The sequence below is a fragment of the Oncorhynchus mykiss genome, chromosome 1 (assembly GCF_013265735.2).
Source record: "Oncorhynchus mykiss isolate Arlee chromosome 1, USDA_OmykA_1.1, whole genome shotgun sequence".
NCBI lineage: Eukaryota > Metazoa > Chordata > Actinopteri > Salmoniformes > Salmonidae > Oncorhynchus > Oncorhynchus mykiss.
The window spans coordinates 15,943,667-15,967,625 of record NC_048565.1 but is presented as its reverse complement, the minus strand read 5'-3'; the positions used below and the strand labels follow the sequence as shown (position 1 = coordinate 15,967,625).

The window sequence follows — 23,959 nt, the reverse complement described above, 5'->3', positions numbered from 1 at the left end:
ACTCTATGGCAATATTCTACTGTTAATGGTATAAAAATAATCTCAAGCTGTGAAAAGCAGCACTTCAATGTGGAAAAATCCTCACCCCACCCATCCTTTCCCCAAGAAAATATTTTGAGAATTACTGTTTACATATCTAGTACTAAGCCTACTGCAAACTTTGTTCAGGCATAACATTGAAAAAAAATACCTGAAATTACCAGCAGATACACTTGCAGAGAACACAGATAAAGCCAGAGACCAACTTTATATTTCTCCATTTAATGCATTCTAAAATATCACAAGTGCATTAAGCATCAGGCACAGGCTAAAGGAGATTATGTTGGTGTGAGGAGGCTTTTGTGAATCATTACAGCAGCAAAACAATTTGATTTCCAGTATGAAATGAGAGCCAGATGGCAGGGAAAAGAAGCGTGTTATGCAATGGCAGTGTGTAGTGCAGATGGCATATAAGAAATTGGATCCTTTCCATCTCAGAACAAAGCAATAGCTATGCAAAGCAGAGCAAACCTGAGAAGAAATCCAAACAGGGAGTGGGAAATCTGAGGTTGGTCGATTTTCAACCCAGCCCCTATTGAATACACAGTGGGATATGGATAAAGTTGCACTTCCTAGGGCTTCCACTAGATGTCAACCGTCTTTAGAAACTTGAATGAGGCTTCTGTGTTGTGGAGCCAGATGGGAGCTCTTTGAGTCAGTGGTCTGGCAGAGAGCCAGGTCCTGGTCATGCGCATTTCACATGATTGCGACGTTCCATGGCTTTTCTACAGACATAGGAATTCTCCGGTTGGAACTTTAATGAAGATTTATGATGACAACATCCTAAAGATTGATTCTATACTTAGTCTGACAAGTTTCTTTGACCTGTAATATAACTTTTTGAAGTTTTCGTCCGACGTTCGGATGGACCTGCACGAGCGTTTGGGTTTGTGTACTAAACGCACTAACAAAAGTAGCTACTTGGACATAAATAATGGACATTATCGAACAAATCAAGCATTTATTGTGGAACTAGGATTCCTGGGAGTGCATTCTGATGAAGATCGTCAAAGGTAAGGGAATATTTATAATGTGATTTCTGATTTCTGTTGACTCCAACATGGCGGATAATTGTATTTATTTTCTGAGCGCCGTCTCAGATTATTGCATGGTTTACTTTTTACGTAAAGTTTTTTTGAAATCTGACACAGCAGTTGCATTAAGGAGAGGTATATCTATACTTCCATGGCTAACAATTGTATTTATCGACATTTATAATGAGTATTTCTGTAAAATGATGTGGCTCTCTGCAATATCACTGGATGTTTTTGGAACTAGAGTAGGTGGTCACCTAACAATTGTTTGTGGTGCTTTCGCTGTAAAGCCTATTTGAAATTGGACACTGTGGTGGGATTAACAACAAGATTACCTTTAAAATGGTATAAGATACATGTATGTTTGAGGAATTTTATCTATGAGATTTCTGTTGTTTTGAATTTGGCGCCCTGCACTGTTGTCATATCATCCCGTTAACGGGATTGCAGCCCTAAAAACAAAATATAAATACGTTATTTTTGGGGGGGGTCAACTACACAGAAGGAGTGTAAATAAAATAATGTGTAAAAATGGTAAACTTCCCCTTTAATACTATGTAATACTGACTTTCATAAAGATGTGATTGTATCATTCTGAACATATTCATTTTAAAATACTGGGAAATGAACTATACACTACCCACAGCATACCTTAAAACTGAATAAAGACTTCAACAACCAGGTCTGATGCTAACAGTGAGAGATTTAGCCTAATTAGGACTCACCTCTGAGCAGACCAACTCATGGGATGGGTTCACCATCACCTGGGTATCCAGAACATCTCCACCATGCTGCAGTGTCCTCTGACCTAGAAGGAAGGAGGGAAATGGTCAGAAACCTGAGAGTAAGGAGAAGCGAAAAGGCGGCCTCTAGGAGATGAGGGGTTAAAAACATAGCCTGTTCCTTTAGACTGGCAAACAATGGGTACTAGGCAATTAGCCTGTCATTTACAGACTACACTAAAAGAGACAGATGGTCTGAATGAAACTGCCTATTCAGGCTAATGACAGTAGGCTATATGTGGAGAGTTAGAGAATAACAGACTATGCATCCACTAAAATGGTTCAACAAGTTGTGCAAATCAGAAGTCAAAATCCAATCCGAAAGATCTTACAGTAAACCGTTTAGCAGATGTAGAGGCCTTCAGCGTACACTTAAGTCTTGAGCATAGCCAGAGAAAGAGCTTTGCCAGCATCAGAAACAACCAGTCTATAGACACTTCCCTGGGTGGAATGCCTCTAAAGAGAAGGCAACAACGCCGATTACATTAAGGCACAGAGCTTTGCATAGCCTAAAGATAAACCCTGGGCCAGCAGTCTGACTGTAGCTTTCAGTGCAGGTCTGAAGAGAGAATAGGACAAACACCAGGCAAGGTACTGAAACGAGACAAGGCTGAGGCAAAAACAAAATAACCCAAATGACGGTCTCAACAAAACATGACTTACCAGTAGTTCGAATGGTATTGATTCAACGGTCTTGAATAAGACAAAAAAACAAAACACAAATTGGTTACCAAAAAAAGCCAACATCTACACAATAATGCTATAACTCAAAAGAAACAAAAAGGTAAAGCTTTTGAAATATCATATGTTTTTGTTTTAGGCTATATTTGTTAATAATTCTAGTTATTCCCATGCTCCAAAAGCTGCAATGACATACTGAGGCTATTCAGGCTGAAAAAACAACCTGTGATCCACACTCCTCCCTACTGCATCACATGCCAGAATACAGGGACATTCACTCATGCACTGCACCAAACATCTCCATTTAGCCAACAATTTGCCACAACAACTCAAGACGAAATGGGAGGTGTGGTTAAACGGTCTCACGACTGGGGCTACATGCGCTAAAAGGTCAAATAATCATGGAAGTCCTGGCAGAAAGCAAGGACAATGTTTTTTATAGGTTATATAGATAGCCTAACACACTATAAGGCTGTGGGAGGGGAAGAAAGGACTTCCAGTGAGATAAAGAGGAATAACTCAAAGTAAAAGTAACTGCACAAGCAATTTATGACTAGCCAAGCCTATAGTTGAAGAGAAGCCGACAAAAGACCAAAGTCTCTGGAGTGTATCCATTATCACTATTGAAGCTGCAAAAGTTGTCTTAACATATGAACAACAGCGCAAATGCACATTAACCAAAAGCTCAGTAGATCCAAAACAGAGTGGACAGTTACCCAAAGGCCCAGTCCAAGTCAGGTGGTTGGTGTAGATGGTCCAGCCAGTCAAAAAGGTAGATTGAGAATGTGATTGTTGCTTGCTGTAGTCATATGGGCTAACAGGTATTGAGCATTGAAATTGATTACCACCCCATTAGGAAAGTAACTAAAGCGTTACCACCCCCATTAGGGTAGTAGCTAAGGTGTTACCACCCCCATTAGGGTAGTAGCTAAGGTGTTACCACCCCCATTAGGGAAAACATCGAAGCAACATAGACGCATGCACGAGAGCACCAGCTGTTCTGGATGACTGTGATAACGCTCTTGGTAGTCCATGTGAGCAAGACCTTTAAACAGGTCAACATTCAAAGCCGAGGGGCAGACGGATTACCATGACGTGTACTGCGAGCATGCGCTGACGAAATGGCAAGTGTCTTCACTGACATTTTCAACCTCTCCCTGACCGAGTCTGTAATAACTACATGTTTCAATCAGACCATCCTAGTCCAAGGAAGCGAAGGTAACCTGCCTAAATGATTACCACCCCATAGCACTCACGTCGGTTGCCATGAAGTGCTTTGATAGGCTGTTTCAAGCAGACCACCATAGTCCCTGTGCCCAAGAACACAATGGCAACCTGACGAAAATGACTACAGACCCGTAGCACTCATATCCATAGCCATGAAGTGCTTTGAAATGCTGGTAATGGCTTACATCAACACAATTATCCCAGAAACCCTAGACCCACTCCAATTTGCATACCGCCATACCGCCAGATCCACAGATGATGCTATGTCTATTGCACTCCACACTGCCCATTCCCACCTGGACAAAGGGAACACCTATGTGAGAATGCTTTTCATTGACTAAAGCTCAGCATTCAACACCATAGTACCCTCAAAGCTCATCACACGACTCCAACACCATCAATAAGTTTGCAGACGACACAACAGTGGTAGGCCTGATAACTGACACTGATGAGAAAGCCTATAGGGAGGTCAGAGAACTGGCAGTGTGGCGCCAGGACCACAACCTCTCCCCTCAACGTGATCAAGACAAAGGAGCTGATCGTGGACAACAGGAAAAGGCGAACAGGCACCTATTAATATCGGCGGGGCTGTAGGAGAAGGTTGAGAGCTTCAAGTTCATTGGTGTCCACATCACCAACAAACTAGAATTGTCCCAACACACCAAGACAGTCGTGAAGAGGGCACAACAAAACCTTTTCCCCCTCAGGAGACTGCAAAGATTAGTCATGGGTCCACAGATGCTCAAAAAGTTCTACAGCCGCACCATCGAGAACATCCTGACAAGTTGCATCACCGCCTGGTATGGCAACTGCTCGGCATCTGACCATAAGGCGCTAGAGGGTAGTGCGTACTGCCCAGGAAATCACTGGGGCCAAAATTACTACCATCCAGGACCTATATAATAGGCGGTGTCAGAGTAAAGCCCATAAAATTGTCAGACTCACCATTCACCCAAGTCAGATTGTTTTCTCTGCTTGGCAAGCGATTCTGGAGCACCAAGTCTAAGACCAAAAGGCTCCTAAACAACTTCTATCCCCAAGCCATAAGACTGCTGAACAATTAATCAAATGGCCACCGGACTATTTACAATTCAATGTCATTAGCGTACCAACCACAACCCCTCCTCATTACAACAGTCCACCCTATTTCCTGTGCTGCGAGAAGAGGAACCATTTTTTACAGTCACCGGCATGTGTAAAAAAGACATGATCAAAGAGAGGGCCCCAGCTCCAACCTTGACCCTTGCGTAGAGACGAAACCGAAAACATGAGGAAGCACTTTCTTCCTTCCTGTCAAGCTAGTTGTGCTAGCATGGTGCCATTGTAACAGCTGCATGGCCTAGGCTTTTCCCCAGAGAACACAATAGCACAAGGAAGCAAATAATGATCTTAATTCTATCTTGAACAATTTATCAAGGCCCATGACCAGATATTGTATATATTGGTTCATTAGTGTGAATCAGAACAGATATTAGCTGCATGAATAACTTGAATTATTTACCAAAAGTGTTGAGACTACCTGGCTACCAAGGCTCTCAAGACCACCTCTGCCTTTTCCACATGCTGTGTGTCTGGTTGAGCCCTGTCCTATCAGAGATCTGTGCCCCCTGCAGGGACAAACTTGAGGGGCACCCAGGGCAACATCCGACTCACCACCATGTTGGACAGAGGCAAATTAAAACCACCACAGCATGACTTTTAAGCAAAGGATTACCCTACAACAAAATCCACACATTCTTCCCCTCATCTCCCTGCCTTCAATTCCACAATAATGGAGTGATGCACAAGGAACATTTGAAAATTATGCACAAGGATGTCTTAATTTTCTACAGTTTGTTTTACAAAAACACATTTCCTTGAAGAACAGTGCAGATGCTAAGTTTGGTAACAGAATGACAGATGGCGCCAACAGCACAATCATTCTGTTACCAAACGTTGCATCTGCATTGCTCTTCAAGTAAATGTGTTTTTATAAAACTTTGTGGAAATTGTTAAAAGTAGTCCTTGCGCATGGAGCTGTATGGTTTATTTAACTTTAATTATTGTTTTTTATTTGACATACATTTTAAAGTGAAAAATCTGAATCTCAGCATCACACTTTGGAATTGCCCATCTCTCATCTTTGATGGCTCTCTGGGCTTTGGCACCATTCGTCCCTTGGAGCAGATCCTTTCTTCCACGGTCAGGTTATCATTGTACATATACACACTGCAGTGTATAATTCTACTCTGCTTGAAAACAAGGCTGAAAGTGGCCTGAAATATTCACAGCAATATGGCTGAAAGGAAAAAGCTTTCCTGCCTTTACTCTTCAACTCTGGATGAGTCACAATATGTAGCAATTGTGTAAAATAATTTAATTAGGGTTTTGGTAAAGGAATATGCTTAAGATGCTGCCATATTTCAGATGTGATGAGTCTCCTCTGTAACCATTACTTCTGAGGTGAATCGTAATTCTTTAAGGTTTGCCATTTGCAGGTGTATCCAAACACACTACTCCCTCCCCAGCCACCAAATCCAACCCTGCAAAAGCACTGCTTCAATATTTCACAGGAATGCATAATTACACACAGGGACACTGACAGCCACCCCCCCACCATCCCATGTGTCTGCAGTGCACTATGCTGGGATAGAGGCAGGTTTAAAAAAAATCTACGCTGTAAATCACAGGAGGAGCTACATGACATGTTGCTGGGAGTGGACCAGCTGCTCACGTAACCAGGGCAGCCAGTAAACCACCCCAGTCCCCCTACTATAAAAGGAGACAGTCAGCCTCACAGGGGACAAAGTCCCTTATTCAAAACAGATACCATCTGTCAGCATCAAATCAAAGTTTATTTGTCACGTGCAAAGAATACAACAGGTGAATTACAGTGAAATGCTTACTTACAGGCTCTAACCAACATTGCAAAAAAGGTATTCGGTGAACTATAGGTAATGAAAGAAATAAAAACAGTAAAAAATACAGTGAAAAATGACAGTAGCGAGGCTATATATTAGGCACCGGTTAGTCGGGCTGATTGAGGTAGTATGCAAATGTAGATATGGTTAAAGTGACTATGCGTATATGATAAACAGAGAGAAGCAGTAGCGTAAAAGAGGGGTTGGCGGGACACAATGCAGATAGCCCGGTTAGCCAATGTGCGGGGGCACTGGTTGGTCAGGCCAATTCAGGTAGTATATACATGAATGTATAGTTAAAGTGACTATGCATATATGATAAACAGAGTAGCAGCAGCATAAAATAGGGGTTGGGGGGAGGGGGAGCACACAATGCAAATAGTCCAGGTAGCCATTTGATTACCTGTTCAGGACTCTTATGGCTTGGGGGTAAAAACTGTTGAAGCCTTTTTGTCCTAGACTTGGCACTCCGGTACCGCTTGCCATGCGGTAGTAGAGAGAACCGTCTATGACTGGGGTGGCTGGGGTCTTTGACAATTTTTAGAGCCTTCCTCTGACACCGCCTGGTATAGAGTTCCTGGATGGCAGACAGCTTAGCCCCAGTGATGTACTGGGCCGTACACACTACCCTCTGTAGTGCCTTGCGGTCGGAGGCCGAGCAATTGCCGTACCAGGCAGTGATGCAACCAGTGCTCTTGATGTTGCAGCTGTAGAACCTTTTGAGGATCTGAGGACCCATGCCAAATTGTTTTAGTTTCCTGATGGGGAATAAGCTTTGTTGTGTCCTCTTCACGACTGTCTTGGTGTGCTTGAACCATTCTAGTTTGTTGGTGATGTGGACACCAAGGAGGCTCTCAACCTGCTCCACTACAGCCCCATCGATGAGAATGGGGGTGTGCTTGGTCCTCCTTTTCCTGTAGTCCACAATCATCTCCTTAGCCTTGGTTACGTTGAGGGCTAGGTTGTTATTATGGCACCACACAGCCAGGTCTTTGGCCTCCTCCCTATAGGCTGTCTCGTCATTGTCGGTGATCAGGCCTACCACTGTTGTGTCTGCAAACTTAATGATGAGAGAGTGCATCATCTGTGGATCTGTTTGGCGGTTTGCAAATTGGAGTGGGTCTAGGGTTTCTGGGATAATGGTATTGACGTGAACCATTACCAGCCTTTCAAAGCACTTCATGCATACGGATGTGAATTCTATGGGTCTGTAGTCATTTAGGCAGGTTGCCTTCGTGTTCTTGGGCACAGGGACCATGGAGGTCTGCTTGAAATATGTTGGTATTACAGACTCAAATCAGGGACATGTTGAAAATGTCAATGAAGACACCTGCCAGTTGGTCAGCACATGCACGGAGCACACATCCTTGTAATCTGTCTGGCCCCGCAACCTTGTGTATGTTGACCTGTTTAAAAAAGGTCTTACTCAAGTCAGCTACGGAGAGCGTGATCACACAGTCGTCCGGAACAGCTGATGCTCCCATGCATGCCTCAGTGTTGCTTGCCTCAGTGTTGCTTGCTTCAAAGCGAGCATTGAAGTGATTTAGCTCGTCTGGTAGGCTCGAGTCACCGTGCAGCTCGCGGCTGTACTTCCCTTTCTAGTCGAATAGTTCGCAAGCCCTGCCACATAAGACAAGCGTCGGAGCCGGTATAGTAGGATTCAATCTTAGCCCTGTATTGACGCTTTGCCTGTTTGATGGTTCATCGGAAGGCACAGCACGATTTCTAATCAGCTTCCGGGTTAGAGTCCCGCACCTTGACAGCGGCAGCTCTACCCTTTAGCTCAGTGCGAATGTTGCCTGTAATCCATGGCTTTTGGTTGGGGTATGTACATACAGTTACTGTGGGCACGACGTCCTCGATGCACTTATTGATAAAGCCAGTGACTGATGTGGTGTACTCCTCAATGCCGTTAGAAGAATCCCGGAACATGTTCCAGTCTGTGATATTAAGACAGTCCTGTAGTTTAGCATCTGCATCACCTGACCACTTTTTTTATAGACCAAGTCACTGGAGCTTCCTGCTTTACATTTTTTGCTTGCAAGCAGGAATTAGGAAGATAGAATTGTGGTCGGATTTACCAAATGGAGGGCAAGGGAGAGCTTTGTACTCGTCTCTGTGTGTGGAGTACAGGTGATCTAGAATGTTTTTTCCCTCTGGTTGCACATTTAACATGTTGATAGAAATTAGGTAGAACTGATTTAAGTTTCCCTGCTTGCTTATTTCCTTATACAGCTGACTGAGTGCGGTCTTAGTGCCAGCATCCGTCTGTGGTGGTAAATAAACAGCCACGAAAAGTATAGCTCAAAACTCTAGGCAAATAGTGTGGTCTGCATTTTATCACAAGATACTTTACTTCAGACAAAATCTAGAGACTTCCTTAGATTTCATGCACCTGCTGGTTACAAATATGCACAGACCGCCCGCCCCCCTCGTGCTGTTCTATCTTGCCGGTGTAGCGTATATCCCGCTAGCTGAATATCCATGTCATCATCATTCAGATTCCGTGAAACATAAGATATTACAGTTTGATGTCCCGTTGGTAGGATATTCGTGAACGTACCTCATCTAATTTATTGTCCAATGACTGCACGTTGGCAAGTAATATTGACGGTAACGGCAGCTTTCCCACTCGCCTTCTGCGAATCCTTACAAGGCACCCCGCTCTGTGTCCTTTGTACCTGCTTCTCTTCCTCTTGCAAATAACTGGGATGTTGGCCTTGTCGGGTGTTCGGAGAATGTCCTGTGTGTCCTGCTTGTTGAAGAAAACATCTTTGTCTAATCCGAGGTGAGTGATCGCTGTCCTGATATCCAGAAGCTATTTTTTGCCCTAAGATACGGTTGCAGAAACATTATGAACAAAATAATTTACAAATAACGCAAAACACATAATAGCACAATTGGTTGGGCGCCCGTAAAACTGCTGCCATTTCTTCCGCCGCCATTCAGTCATCATTAGCTAATGGCTATACAGTAATAATGCTGCTAACGCTTTGTTATCACTCCGTTAGGCAACTATCCTCTAATATATACATACATTCCAATTTGTACTAATTCCAACTAATTTCTATGAGGTATTTTTCATGAATCATTCTTGTATAAGGTTATATTGGTTGTCCTGTGAAATGAGATCAAGCAGACACTGACACACCACCTGATTCTCTGCTCCCCCAGCCTGCAGCCAAGCTCAGCACCACCCTGTCAGGCAGCACTCCACTAGTGTAAAAACACACACTCCCCTCAACAGCTGGCCTGCCATTAGTCAGCCTGTTGGCCGGAAGAGGCTAGGCAGCACGGCTTCCATAGTGGAGCACTGCAGCAATACAGTAGTAGTAATTTCACAGATGCCCAGTTGTGATGGCCTGAGCTAGCATGAGCAAGTGTGAGTGAGGACTGATGGTGGGGCAAGGTAATGCTTGATACCAGAGGAGAAAGTTGCTATGTCTTGGTGACTGTGGGAAGATGGGCTGCAGAGTGAGGAAGGTGCAGCTATGGCCAACTATTTAAAGCTGCGAGGTCACACCGACTACTCCTTCCACCCACCCTGGCAATACACTCTCTGCTTTCCATCAGCCACCTGTCTCATTTATCTGTTCTCCCAACGAACACTCCACACAAACTACACTGCAAACTATACAGATAACGGTCTGAAGGAGCTACTCAGCTGATGCTGTATGGTTGAGGTGTAGAGGAATAAAACTTCAATGCAATGTTTCTCCTGCTTTAGTCTTGTGTGCCAGGCTTCTAGGTTCTTCTACAAAAAGAGGTTGCTTGTTGGCCTCTGGATCTCACAGAAACAAATTCAAATTGTGGAACTTGTCCAACCCTGAGTAACCTGGCATTTTCAGGCTTCAGCATACAGAGCGAATATGACAATACGACATCTGGCTATGAAGGACAACTCCTGCTATAAATTAGGCGGGACACTGGGCTTTGGAAAACATTACTACTTGAAACCATTACCTGACCTCACATAAACAGCCTGCTGGCCAGGGTTAATGGACAGCACCAGTACCACCCATGGCATTGCGTACACATTCCCAGGCAGTCAAATTAAAACATTGACTCATATCTATCATTAGTGTCCGATGGAATCCAAGAGGGGGCATGTAGGACAACGTGCCTTTTGTCTTTGTCAACGAACGTCGATCCCTGTTCGCTTCCAGTCAACATAAAAAGGCCTATGGCCTCCTGATGCTTTTCCAGAGGGCTAAAACACTCTCCCTGTTGTCATCAACAAACCCCATGGACAGTTTTGTTTGCTTCGATCATAAGGAGTGAAAAGCAGAAAGGATGCTGTCAAAATGCAGTGTCATAGTCCTTTTAGTGCTGCTGAGAATGGTCACTGAACGAAAGGTACCGCAACCAAGATTGAAGATGGGGAGAATGCCACGTGTGCACACACACACACACACACACACACCTCTCCAGAACTGATGAAGAGTCAAATGGGACCAAGGGGTAGTCTTCGTCAAAGGGTTCTGCAATCCACTTGGAATGTTTGGCAAACGTTAGTTTCATATTCTTCTTGAATGCTCTCATTTTCCAACAGAAGAGTATTTGTTTGGTTGTGTTTTGCATTAACAAATACACAAGCAGTATTCAGTCAGCTGAGTTAAGTTGCTCAGTGTTACGAGAACAACAGCCGGTGGCGAAAACATTGATGAATGGTAATGCAGTGTCCACAACATAAGAGGGCACACACTTTCTGCCATAACCTCCAACCAAGGCTGGCGACTAAGGAGAAGTAAAGGCAATCAAAGCTTTTTCTCAACATAATTTGTATAATTTTCCCAGATTGTATTGTAGATTACCTAGATGATAGATAAATATACATGCAACATGTAAAGTGTTGGTCCCATGAACTGGAATAAAAGAGCACAGAAATGTTCCATATGCACAGAAATCATATTTCTCAAAATGTTGTGCACAAATGCGTTTACATTCCAGTTAAAAGGATTTCTCCTTTGCCAAGATAATTTATCCACCTGGCAGGTGTGGCATATCAAGAAGCTAAATAAACAGGTGCACCTAGTGCTGGGCATTTTTTTGTCACACAACGCCACAGATGTCTCAAGTTGAGGGAGGGAGCATGCAATTGGCATGCTGACTGCATTACAGTCCACTAGAGCTATTGCTGGAGAATTAAAATGTTTATTTCTCTACCATAAGCCTCGTCCAATGCTATTTTAGAGAATTTGGCTGCACGGCCAACTGGCCTCACAACCGCAGACCATGTGTGACCACGCCAGCCCAGGACCTCCAGATTCGGCTTATATAACTGCGGGATTGTCTGAGACCAGTCACTCGGACAGGTGATGAAACTGCGCAAAACCAAATAATGTCTGCACAAACTGTCAGAAAACATCTCAGGGAAGCTCGTCGTCCTCACCAGGGCCTTGATCTGACTGCAGTTCTGCGTCTTAACGGACTTCAGTGGGCAAAGTCTCACCTTCAAAGGCCACTGGCATGCTGGAGAAGTGTGCTCTTCATGGATGAATCCCGGTTGCAACTGTACCGGGCAGATGGCAGACAGCGTATATAGCATTGTGTGGACGAGCAGTTTGCTGATGTCAATGTTGAACAGAGTGCCCCATGGTGGCGATTGGGGTTACGGTATGGGCAGGTATAAGCTATGGACAACAAACACAATTGCATTTTATCGATGGCAATTTGAATGCACAGAGATACCGTAACGAGATCCATGCCATTAATCTGCCGTCATCACCTCGTGTTTCAGCATGAGAGTCCAAGCACCCATGTTGCAAGGATCTGTACAATTCCTGGAGACTTAAAATGTCCCAGTTCGTCCATGGACTGCATACTCACCAGGCGTCACCCATAGAGCAAGTTTGGTATGCTCCAGATCAACGTGTACGACAGCGTGTTCCAGTTCCCCCAATATCCAGCAACTTCGCACAGCCATTGAAGAGGAGTGGTACAACGTTCCACAGGCCACAATCAACAGCCTGACCAACTTGCAGTAAATAGTGTTCACCCCTACCTTTTTGTTAGGGGTATCTGTATTCCTAGTCATGTTAAATCCATAGATTAGGTCCTAATTTATTTATTTTAATTGACTGACTTCCTTATATGAACTAACTCACTAAAATCTTTGACATTATTGGGTGTTGCATTTATATTTTTGTTCAGTGTAGATATCAGATGAATATGCTAAGTTCAATGAGTCTTTACAGCAATCAGATGGAGTTATCATGAGATAGAAATCTCTGGTGGGGAAGGAAGCAAGCTCCATCTCCACTGGAGTGTGAAGACGCTGAGCGAATGTAATATCACTGGTGTTTGCCAGGCTGAGCAGCACCTGACCTGCCGAGCAAGACAAACTTTCTAATCCGCCAACGGTTAGTCCATCTAAGTGCTGCTACTGCTGATCTGCTAGATATAGCCTCTCCACACGCAAACCTCTAGTCCCAGGGCACCGCCGTGTTGCTAACCACTGTGACCCAGCATGCCAACAGCAGGGAGGAAGCCCAGGGACAGACACACACCTAACAGTGAATAACATGAGAATGGGAACTGGAAGCTATAGGCGGTTCCAATGGCTCAGTTGGTTGGAGCATGGTATGTGTGGGTTTGATTCCCACATGAGTTCTCTAAGTGGCTTTGGATGAATGACCATATAATTATATTAATGAATTGCAAAGCATAGAATTCTTTGGAATGGATATTCTCATTTAAAGCAACTTACTCCTACCATTTAGAATGTTTTACTAATTTATGCTTATTTTGGCTTCTCTGAGAATTGTGATCGTCATGGGATGTAACAGTGTGTTGCACAAAAAATGTGTAATGTTTTTTTTTTCCCATCTTGTGTCCTCAATTTCACAGCTGTCAAGTTTGAAAAGTGGGTCATGAACAGCATTCACACAGATATTCAATGGGACTCATTTAATAGACTGACAGAAGAAACATTCAAAAAGGAGTTGGAAAACAGCAGGCATTCACGTGTGAGTCATAAGTTTGAAAGAAATAGAATGGCATGGTGGTTTAGGGGTGATGAGGATTTCAGCTGTTCACTCAGCTGCCTAACACACCCAATTCCATCTTGGAAATGCACCCCATAAAGTTGCTGGTACCAGTCTGTTCAACCAAGGCAGACTGACTTGAGACTATGGATCCAAGCAATGATGCAAGAGCAGTTGACAATAAAACGAACAGTGTATGAAGCATCTAATCTTCAATAGGCTTGAATTTTTATTTAACAAGGCAAGTCAGTTAAGAACAAATTCTTATTTACAATGACTGCCAACCAAAAGGTAAAATACCTCCTGCAGGGACAGGGGCTGGGATTTTTTTTTTTTAAACATCACGACAAGAGACAAAACTACATAAAGAGAGACAAATAACCATTAACATCATCCCTTCAACCACTTTTACATGCCTTGTTAACATACAGTGCACAGTCAGAAAGTATACACACACTGACTTTTTCCACATTTTGCTGTGTCACAAAGTGGGATTACATTGAATTAATTGTCATCGATCTACACAAAATACTAATGTCAAAGTGTAAAAACATTTGTAAAAAAAAAAATATATTGATTAGATAAGTACATGTACATGTAACACCTGGATTTTGCAACATTATTATTTTCAAAATTCTTCAAGCTCTGTCAAATTGGTCGTTGATCATTGCTAGACAAATTTCAGGTCTTGCCATAGATTTTCAAGTAGACTGAAGTCGAAATTAAGTCGGCCACTCAGGAACATTCACTGTCTTCTTGATAAGAAGCGTAGATTTCGCTTTGTGTTTTAAATAGTCCTGCTGAAATGTGAATTCATCTCCCAGTGTCTGATGGAAAGCAGACAACCAGGTTTTCCTCTAGGATTTTGACTGTGCTTAGCTCCATTGTGTATTATTAATACTGAAAAACTCTCCAGTCCTTAACAATTACAAGCATACCCATAACATGATGCAGCCACCCCTACGTTGTATGGGATTTGCCTAAAAACATAACCTTTATTTAACTAAGCATGTCAGTTAAGAACAAATTCTTACTTACAATGACGGCGTACCGGGGAATAGTGGGTTAAATGCCTTGTTCAGGGGGAGAAGGACAGATTTTTACCTTGTCCGCTCGGGGATTCGATCCAGCAACCTTTCGGTTACTGGCCCAAAGCTCTAACCACTAGTGGTTATATTTTTATAACACTTTCTATCATTAAGGACACAAAGTTAAGTGCTTTGCCACATTTGCAGTATTACTTCAGTGCCTTGGTGCAAACAGGATGAACGTTTTGGAATATTTATATTCTGTACATGCTTCTTTGTTCCAACGTTGTCTCCTATTAAAGCCATTAAACTCACCATTGGCCTCATGGTAAAATCCCTGAGCAGTTTCTTTCCTCTCCGGCAAAAATTAGGAAGGACGCCTGTACGTTTGTAGTGACTGGGTGTACTGACACACTATCAAAATTATAATTGATAACTTCACCAAGCTCAAAGGGATATTCAATGTCTGATTTTTATTTTTTTATACAAATATTGATAGATATATATATATATATATATATATATATATATATATATAGATATAGATATATATATAGATATATATATATATATATATATATATATATATATATATATATATATATATATATATATATATATATATATATATATATATATATATCTCTACCTACCAGAGGGGCCCTTCTTTGCGAAACATTGGAAAACATCCCTGGTCTGTGTGGTTGAATCTGTGTTTGAAATTCACTGCTCGACTTAGGGAGCTTACAGAATTGAATTTGTGGGGTACAGAGATGAGGTCATTTACAGAAAAATCATATTAAACACTATCATTGCACACAGAGTGAGTCCATGCAACTTATTATCTGACTTGTTCTAAAAACATAATTCCACTAACATTATGGGGCATTGTGTGTAGGCCAGTGACAAAACATCTCAATTTAACAATTTTAAATTCAGGCTGTAACAACAAAATGTGAATCAGTCAAAGGGTGTGAATACTTTCTGAAGGCTCTGTACATGGGCCAAAGCAATGTGGTCTTAACCTGCAGAGACTACAGGCACTTTTAATACATCATACATAAATTGGTCAAATATGACCACACAGAGAGAGGTTAAATAAAAGGTAAAAAAAAAATATGACATGAATGTACATGTTTTATTTCAGATGTCAGTGGTGGGGAAAGTCCCCAAATTCTCCTTACCTTTTATTTCCTCTGAGAAGAAGGCAGAGTGTCGCGACACAAATAGCTTGAGCTGCTCATCCAGGTTACAGGCTGTCAGGTCCACGCCCCATGAGCGGATGCCTGTTGAAACACACGATTAGGAGCACACTCAATACTCAGGTCAACAGCATTTTCAATTATTCAAACCAAATATTCACTTCTTAATATGGATCAGTGTCCCATCAACGGGACAGTTGTTGCTCAATATGAATAATGTGATGTAGTTTTATACAAACAAAAACACACAATTGGCCCAGCGTCGTCCGGTTTTGGCATCAATGTAAATAAGAATTTGTACTGACTTGCCTAGTTAAATAAAGGTTAAATAAAAAATAACTTAAGTTCTTACTGATTTTTATTTATTTGTGGTAGACTGACTTCAAAGAGACCACAGTCAAGTCCTCCATCCCCCACTTAGTCTGACTGCTGCTCTATGGCTCCACAACAAACCCCCTCCCAGCCATCTAGAGGTGTGAATACCCAGCCAGACTACAAGTAGAGGATACTATGTGCTTTACAGCAAAAAGACTTGGGACCAGCAGCACAATCTTGTGTAGAGGGTGTTCTAAATACTGTAATTGTAAATAGTATGTACATTTTAAATATATATTTTTTACTGTGTGTGTGGTTGGTTCACTTATGACATTAGATCAGTGTTGGCTGCTAACTTGGTCCTTAAATATTTCACTTTGTGTTTGGAGGCATTGGATAAGCATTCTTGTCATGTCTCCTGTTAGTACATTTTATGTATGGAAGATAATAATCCATAATGTATGACAATCCTGGGAGTGTGTTATATTCTCCTACATTCATTTCACATTTCCACAAACTTCAAAGTGTTTCATTTCAAATGGTATCAAGAATATGCACATACTTGCTTCTTTCCCTGAGCTATAGGCAGTTAGATTTGGGTATGTCAATTTAGGCGAAAATTTTAAAAAGAGGGGCTGATCTTTAAGAGGTTCACGAGACAGGCACTTTTACTAAGCAAGGCCACAAAGTGAGATCCAAAGGACTTATGAGGAATGTCAAGTATGAATTGAACATATAAATATAATATCCCATCCTCATAATGAAAGACAATGCTAGCTACATTTTAACAAAGCAATGAAAACAATGGATGCAACAAGAGGAGCTTAGCTGCACCCTGGCTAGGGTTTGAAAGGGTAAGAAATTTACAGGTACATTTCCTGAATTTTTCCATAGGAAGTTAAGCCCTGGAATTTGGGAAATTTTGCTGAAATTCATTTAAAAAAAAAGTTAGCCTATAACAGTGCACCTTTATTTTGTGGGATAGCATACACCCCTCCAACCAGACATGCTTCATCTACTCATTTGCTGGATGCAGAGTTCAACAGAGTTCAGGTGAAGGCCAAGCAAATCATAGAGAACGCAGACAACTGCAATTATCTCTGATGGGTGGTCGAATGCTAGTGGGCAAGGAATAATTAACTACATCTCCACCCCTCAACCAGTATTCTACAAGAGCACAGACAAGGGACAGCAGACACACTGGTCTCTACATTGCAGATGAGCTGAAGGCAGTCATCAATGACCTTGGACCACAGAGGTATTTGCACTGGTGACAGACAATGCTGTGAACACAAAGGCTGCTTGGTCTAAAGTAGAGGAGTCCTACCCTCACATCACACCCCATATCACAGTCTGCCGATATGGACAGCCCCATCAAGAGGATCCTCCTGGATGATGTATTTTGGGAGAGAGCGGTAAGCAGCCTGAAACCTATAGCAGTAGCCATTGCACAGATTGAGGTTGACGATGCCATCCTGTCTGATGTTCAGACTCTGCTTGCAGATAGATGTAAGAGAAGAAATCCGTACTGCCCTGCCCACTTCACTGTTGCTCCAAGCAGAGGAAACTGCAGTTCTAAAATACATCAAAAAGTGTGAAGACTTCTGCCTGAAGCACATTTTACGCCACAGCGTATATGTTGGACCCCAAGTATGCTGGTAAGAGCATCCTGTTTGGTGCAGAGATCAACAAGGGCTATGGTGTCATCACTACTGTGTCTCGCCACCTTGGCCTGGGTGAGGGCAAGGTTCTTGGCAGTCATGCGAATTACACTTCTAGACAAGTTTCTAGACAATCAATTTACAGATGTTAAATTTTTTGGGGGGAAATGCGATTTGATCTTCGAGGATCATTCAATATTCCCTTTTGTTGTTCAGTGAAATCATCCCATGTGAAGAGTCAACTCATTTAATTAAAGTTCAATTCATAACTAAATTGTTTTTTTTATTTCTATTGGAAGGATTTAATCATTTGCAATTAAGTCCACTTATGATAAGGTAAATGTTTATGTTTCTGTCGCCATATGATATGGTAAATATATCCAATGCAAAAAAACAGCTACATTTAAAATGGTATTAATAATAATAATAATAATAATAATAATATGCATTTATTCACATATATTCCCACTGAAAGTTTCCACCTCTGAATATTCCCCAAAATGTGCAACCTAGTCTGACAGAAGCCAGGGAGATTTAAGCTTATATGTAATTAGTCAGTTCTGAAAGTGGAACCTACCCAGGCTCAGCAACCTTGACTACCTTGGGTAAATGTAACATAGTAAATCTGTCCCTCTCCATTTAGTATGTTACACAAATGAATACATATATTACGTTTCATAATGTATGTTCATCATCCATTTCATATGATATGTTACAAATAGCAATTTGTACAATGTGCTATGAATTTGCAATACGTATAAAATGTTACAAATTCCGACTTGTTGCCGCTAATGTTGGCTGGGCTAATAATAACAACAACAGCGCAAGCCTATAGATACACTTTCCTACTCATTCATTACTGCTGCACTGCTTGTTGTAGCCCTGAGAGGAAATAGGGAAAAACACACATTTTATGGCTTATAAAAGTGTTGAATACAAAGTGTTGACAGTGCTGAGTAAGAAATTAAACAAACTCACTCGTAAAAACAGCAGCTCTTTGCTGTATTCATTGACATTCTCTCTCTAGTCATGGTTTTAAACGTTTTGAATTCTCACAGTATTAATTTTGCCGTTGCCTTTTTTTTTTTTAATTGCCTGCTACTTTACTGCAGATTCGGTCATCTGAGCAATCTGATTGACCAGCGGTAGCATAGTGCACTTGATTTCCTCACCAGGCCCACCGGGAAGGCAGAATTGGTACCTTCAGACACATGAAATGTCAACAGTTTGCCTACCTGGCACGCAGGGCAGCGGAATTGGCTGCACCTACCACCAACAGCCCGAGATTAACAAAATAAAATAGGAACATAATGTTTAATCGTTACGTTTTTTACAGAAATGTTTGGCATTCAAAATGAAATGCCTTGGAAATCGACAAGTCGATTGTGATCAACCGGTTGGTGACCACTGAGTTAGGAGAAGTGTTAGCCAACATGCTGCATAGTTGCAAAGTAGCTAAAAAGTTGTAGCTAAGTGCTAATTAGTGCAAATGTTAAAGTTGTCCTTGATCAGATTCGAACACGCAACCTTTGGGTCGCTAGACGTTCGCATTATACGCCCACACATCCACCTCTCCTTTCTGTAACCATACCAAACGTAACATACAGTATCATACTCATTTGAGTGTCCCGGATTTAACTTTACTATGTTACGTCTAGTTTATGAGACCAGGCTGGGCTCAGTGGTTTCATAATAACATATACAGACACTCCCTGCCATTCTACAACCCGAGTATCGGGCAACTAAGACTAGTTTAATTACATGGTTGTAGCTGTGTTAATGCTGGTCAGGCTAAGAGGTTGTTTTAAGAGAAGGATTCAAACTGAAACTGGAAAGCACAGAAAAACTCACTCACTCCCACAACTAGACAATGTTACTTGTGTACTCGTAATGAAATAAATCTATTTTCAGTTAATAAGTAACTTGCAGTAAATAATTGACAGGTTCCATTATGGATCTGTCACTGTTGGAGGTACTTTTTGTAATGTCAACATGCTATGCAGCTGATGTGTGAACAGAAGCCTCAAATTACTAGCATCAGTGACAAAGAGTTACAATAAAATGCCATAATGTACAAAAATAAATACAAAAAATATCAGTGAACTAAGAGTATCACAATTTGATAAAATATAATTTATATGTTTAATCTCCAATAAGCTACAGGCTATATACAGTTGAAGTCGGAAGTTTACATACACTTAGGTTGGAGTCATTAAAACTCATTTTTCAACCACTCCACAAATTTCTTGATAACAAACTATAGTTTTGGCAAGTCGGTTAGGACATATACTTTGTGCATGACACGTAATTTTTCTAACAATTGTTTACAGATTATTTCACATATAATTCACTGTTTCACAATTCCTGTGGGTCAGAAGTTTACATACACTCAGTTGAATGTGCCTTTAAACAGCTTGGAAAATTACTGAAAATGATGGCATGGCTTTAGAAGCTTCTGATAGGCTAATTGACATCATTTGAGTCAATTGGAGGTGTACCTATGGATGTATTTCAAGGTCTACCTTCAAACTCAGTGCCTCTTTGCTTGACATCATGGGAAAATCAAAATAAATCAGCCAAGACGTCAGAAAAATAATTGTACACCTCCACAAGTCTGGTTCATCCTTGGGAGCAATTTCCAAACGCCTGAAGGTCCACGTTCATCTGTACAAACAATAGTACGCAGGTATAAACACCATTGGACCACGCAGCCTTCATACCACTCAGGAAGGAGACGAGTTCTGTCTCCTAGAGATGAACGTACTTTGGTGCGAAAAGTGCAAATCAATCCCAGAACAGCAGCAATAGACCTTGTGAAAATGCTGGAAGAAACAGGTATAAAATAATCTATATCCATAGTAAAACGAGTCCTATATCGACATAACCTGAAAGGCCGCTCGGCAAGGAAGAAGCCACTGCTCCAAAACCGCCATAAAAAGGCCAGACTACGGTTTGCAACTGCACATGGGGAAAATAATGTACTTTTTGGAGAAATGTCCTCTGGTCTGACAAATCAAAAATAGAACTGTTGGCCATAATGACCATTTTTAAGTTTGGAGGAAAAAGGGGGAGGCTTGCAAGCCGAAGAACACCATCCCAACCATGAAGCACAGGGGTGGCAGCATCATGTTGTGGGGGTGTTTTGCTGCAGGAGGGACTGTGCACGTCACAAAATAGAAGGCATCATGAGGTAGGAAAATTATGTGGATATATTGAAGCAACATCTCAAGACATTAGTGAGGAAGTTAAAGCTTGGTCGCAAATGGGTCTTCCAAATGGACAATGACCCCAAGCATACTTCCAAAGTTGTGGAAAAATGGCTTAAGGACAACAAAGTCAAGGTATTGGAGTGGCCATCACAAAGCCCTGACCTCAATCCCATAGAAAACTTGTGGGCAGAAGAGGAAAAGGGTGTGCGAGCAAGGAGGCCTACAAACCTGACTCAGTTACACCAGCTCTGTCAGGAGGAATGGGCCAAAAAACCCAACTTATTGTGGAAAGCTTGTGGAAGGGCTACCCGAAATGTTTGACCCAAGTTAAACAATTTAAAAAGCAATGCTACCAAATACTAATTGAGTGTATGTAAACTTCTGACCCACTGGGAATGTGATGAAAGAAATAAAAGCTGAAATAAATCTCTACTAATATTCTGATATTTCACATGCTTAAAATAAATCTGTGATCATAACTGACCCAAGACAGTGTATTTTTACTAGGATTAAATGTCAGGAATTGTGAAAAACTGTGTTTAAATGTATTTGGCTAAGGTGTATGTAAACTTCAGACTTAGTGTTAATGTGGACATCTACAGCTTGACAAATGTAAGCGTGACTCTCATCATGATAAATGTGGTACACTAGTGCAGCGTAAAACTCAAACGTGAGGGCATAGCATTCATACAATCCATATGATGAGCCCTACATGACAAGAGGGCTACTGCCAAGAAAGGGCACTGCAGTAAAGGGATTGGCCGTTTGAGGGCTTAATTATATCATTAACATATGTAATGCTTAACTTTGACAGTGGGAGGGCGGTATCAGATTCAACTGTAGTAGAAAGAGGCATGAATGCTAACCAGCAAAGACGACCCTGGAATATTTGATAGAGCAGTCTGACTGAGCGGTAGTAGGCAGCAGCAGGCTCGTAAGCATTCATTCAAAATAGAGGTTGACCGATTAAATCGGAATGGCCGATTAATTAGTGCCGATTTCAAGTTTTTCATAACAATCGGAAATCGGTATTTTTGGGCGCCGATTTGCAAAAAAATATATATATATTTTTTATATACCTTTCTTTAACAAGGCAAGTCAGTTAAGAACACATTGTTATTTTCAATGACGGCCTAGGAACGGTGGGTTAACTGCCTCATTCAGGGGCAGAACGACAGATTTTCACCTTGTCAGCTCGGGGGATCCAATCTTACAGTTTACTGGTCCAACGCAATAACGACCTGCCTCTCTCTCGTTGCACTCCACAAGGAGACTGCCTGTACGTGAATGCAGTAAGCCAAGGTAAGTTGCTAGCTAGCATTAAACTTATCTTATAAAAAACAATCATAATCACTAGTTAACTACACATGGTTGATGATATTACTAGATATTATCTAGCATGTCCTGCGTTGCATATAATCTGACTGAGCATACAAGCATACAAGTATCTAAGTATCTGACTGAGCGGTGGTGGGCAGAAGCAGGCGCCTAAACATTCATTCAAACAGCACTTTCGTGCGTTTTTCCAGCAGCTCTTCGTTGTGCGTCAAGCATTGCGCTATTTATGACTTCAAGCCTATCAACTCCCGAGATGAGGCTGGTGTAACTGAAGTGAAATGGCTTGCTAGTTAGAGCGCACTAATAGCGTTTCAAACGTCACTCGCTCTGAGCCTTCTAGTAGTTGTTCCCCCTGCTCTGCATGGGTAACGCTGCTTCGATGGTGGCTGTTGTCATTGTCTTGCTGGTTCGAGCGAGGAGAGGGACGGAAGCTATACTGTTACACTGGCAATACTAAAGTGCCTATAAGAACATCCAATAGTCAAAGTTGATGAAATACAAATGGTATAGAGGGAAATAGTCCTATAATTCCTATAATAACTACAACCTAAAACTTCTTACCTGGGAATATTGAAGACTCATGTTAAAAGGAACCACCAGCTTTCATATGTTCTCATGTTCTGAGCAAGGAACTGAAACGTTAGCTTTCTTACATAGCACATATTGCACTTTTACTTTCTTCTCCACTGTTTTTGCATTACCAAATTGAACCAAACCAAATTGAACATGTTTCATTATTTACTTAAGGCTAAATTGATTTTATTGATGTATATTAAGTTAAAATAAGTGTTCATTCAGTATTGTTGTAATTGTCATTACAAATAAAAAATATTTACAAAAATCGTCCGATTAATCGGTATCGGCTTTTTTGGTCCTCCAATAATCGGTATCGGTGTTGAAAAATCATTATCGGTCGGCCTCTAATTCAAACAGCACTTTTTCAAGCCTACCGACTCCCGAGATTAGGCTGGCAATTCAAAGTGCCTATAAGAACATCCAATAGTCAAATGTATATGAAGTACAAATGGTATAGAGAGAAATATTCGAAGCGTCATAATGCCTATAATAACTACAATCTAAAACTTAACTGAGCAGACTTTAAAAAAACGTTTGCATGGCACATATTGCACTTTTACTTTTTTCTCCAACACGGTGTGTTTGCATTATGTAAACCAAATTGAACATGTTTCATTATTTATCTGAGATTAAATTGATTAAGTTCAAAATAAGTGGTCATTGTTCAATCAGTATTGTTGTAATTGTCATTATTACAAATATATTTATAGAATTTTAAAAAATTGGCCGATTAATCGGTATAGACTTTTTTTTTGGTCCTCCAATAATTGGTATCAGTGTTGAAAAATCATTAATCGGTCGACCTCTACCCTGGAGAGCAAATTCATTGAGATGAATAATTTTATAGCCAAAATATCTTAAGACATACTATAGGCCTATTTGAACACAAAAGGCTAAATACAAAAACCTCACTCCCTGCCTATACTGTTTGTATGATGAATTTCTTTTCCCATAAAGAAGATCTGCTAATTTCTCCCGAGA

At 41.3% G+C, this 23,959-nt stretch overlaps 1 protein-coding gene across 1 annotated transcript in view; it reads right to left on the bottom strand.

The window, feature by feature from the left end:
• Nucleotides 1-23,959, bottom strand: part of LOC110490588 (microtubule-associated protein 1B) — a 53,354-nt gene that overhangs the window by 8,231 nt on the left and 21,164 nt on the right. Inside the window, exons 2-3 of the mRNA XM_021564067.2 lie at nt 15,862-15,963; nt 1,799-1,881 (exon numbers count right to left, since the gene is read on the bottom strand). Of these exons, the coding sequence (XP_021419742.2) occupies nt 1,799-1,881; nt 15,862-15,963 (185 nt within the window). The remainder of the gene's footprint in view (nt 1-1,798; nt 1,882-15,861; nt 15,964-23,959) is intronic.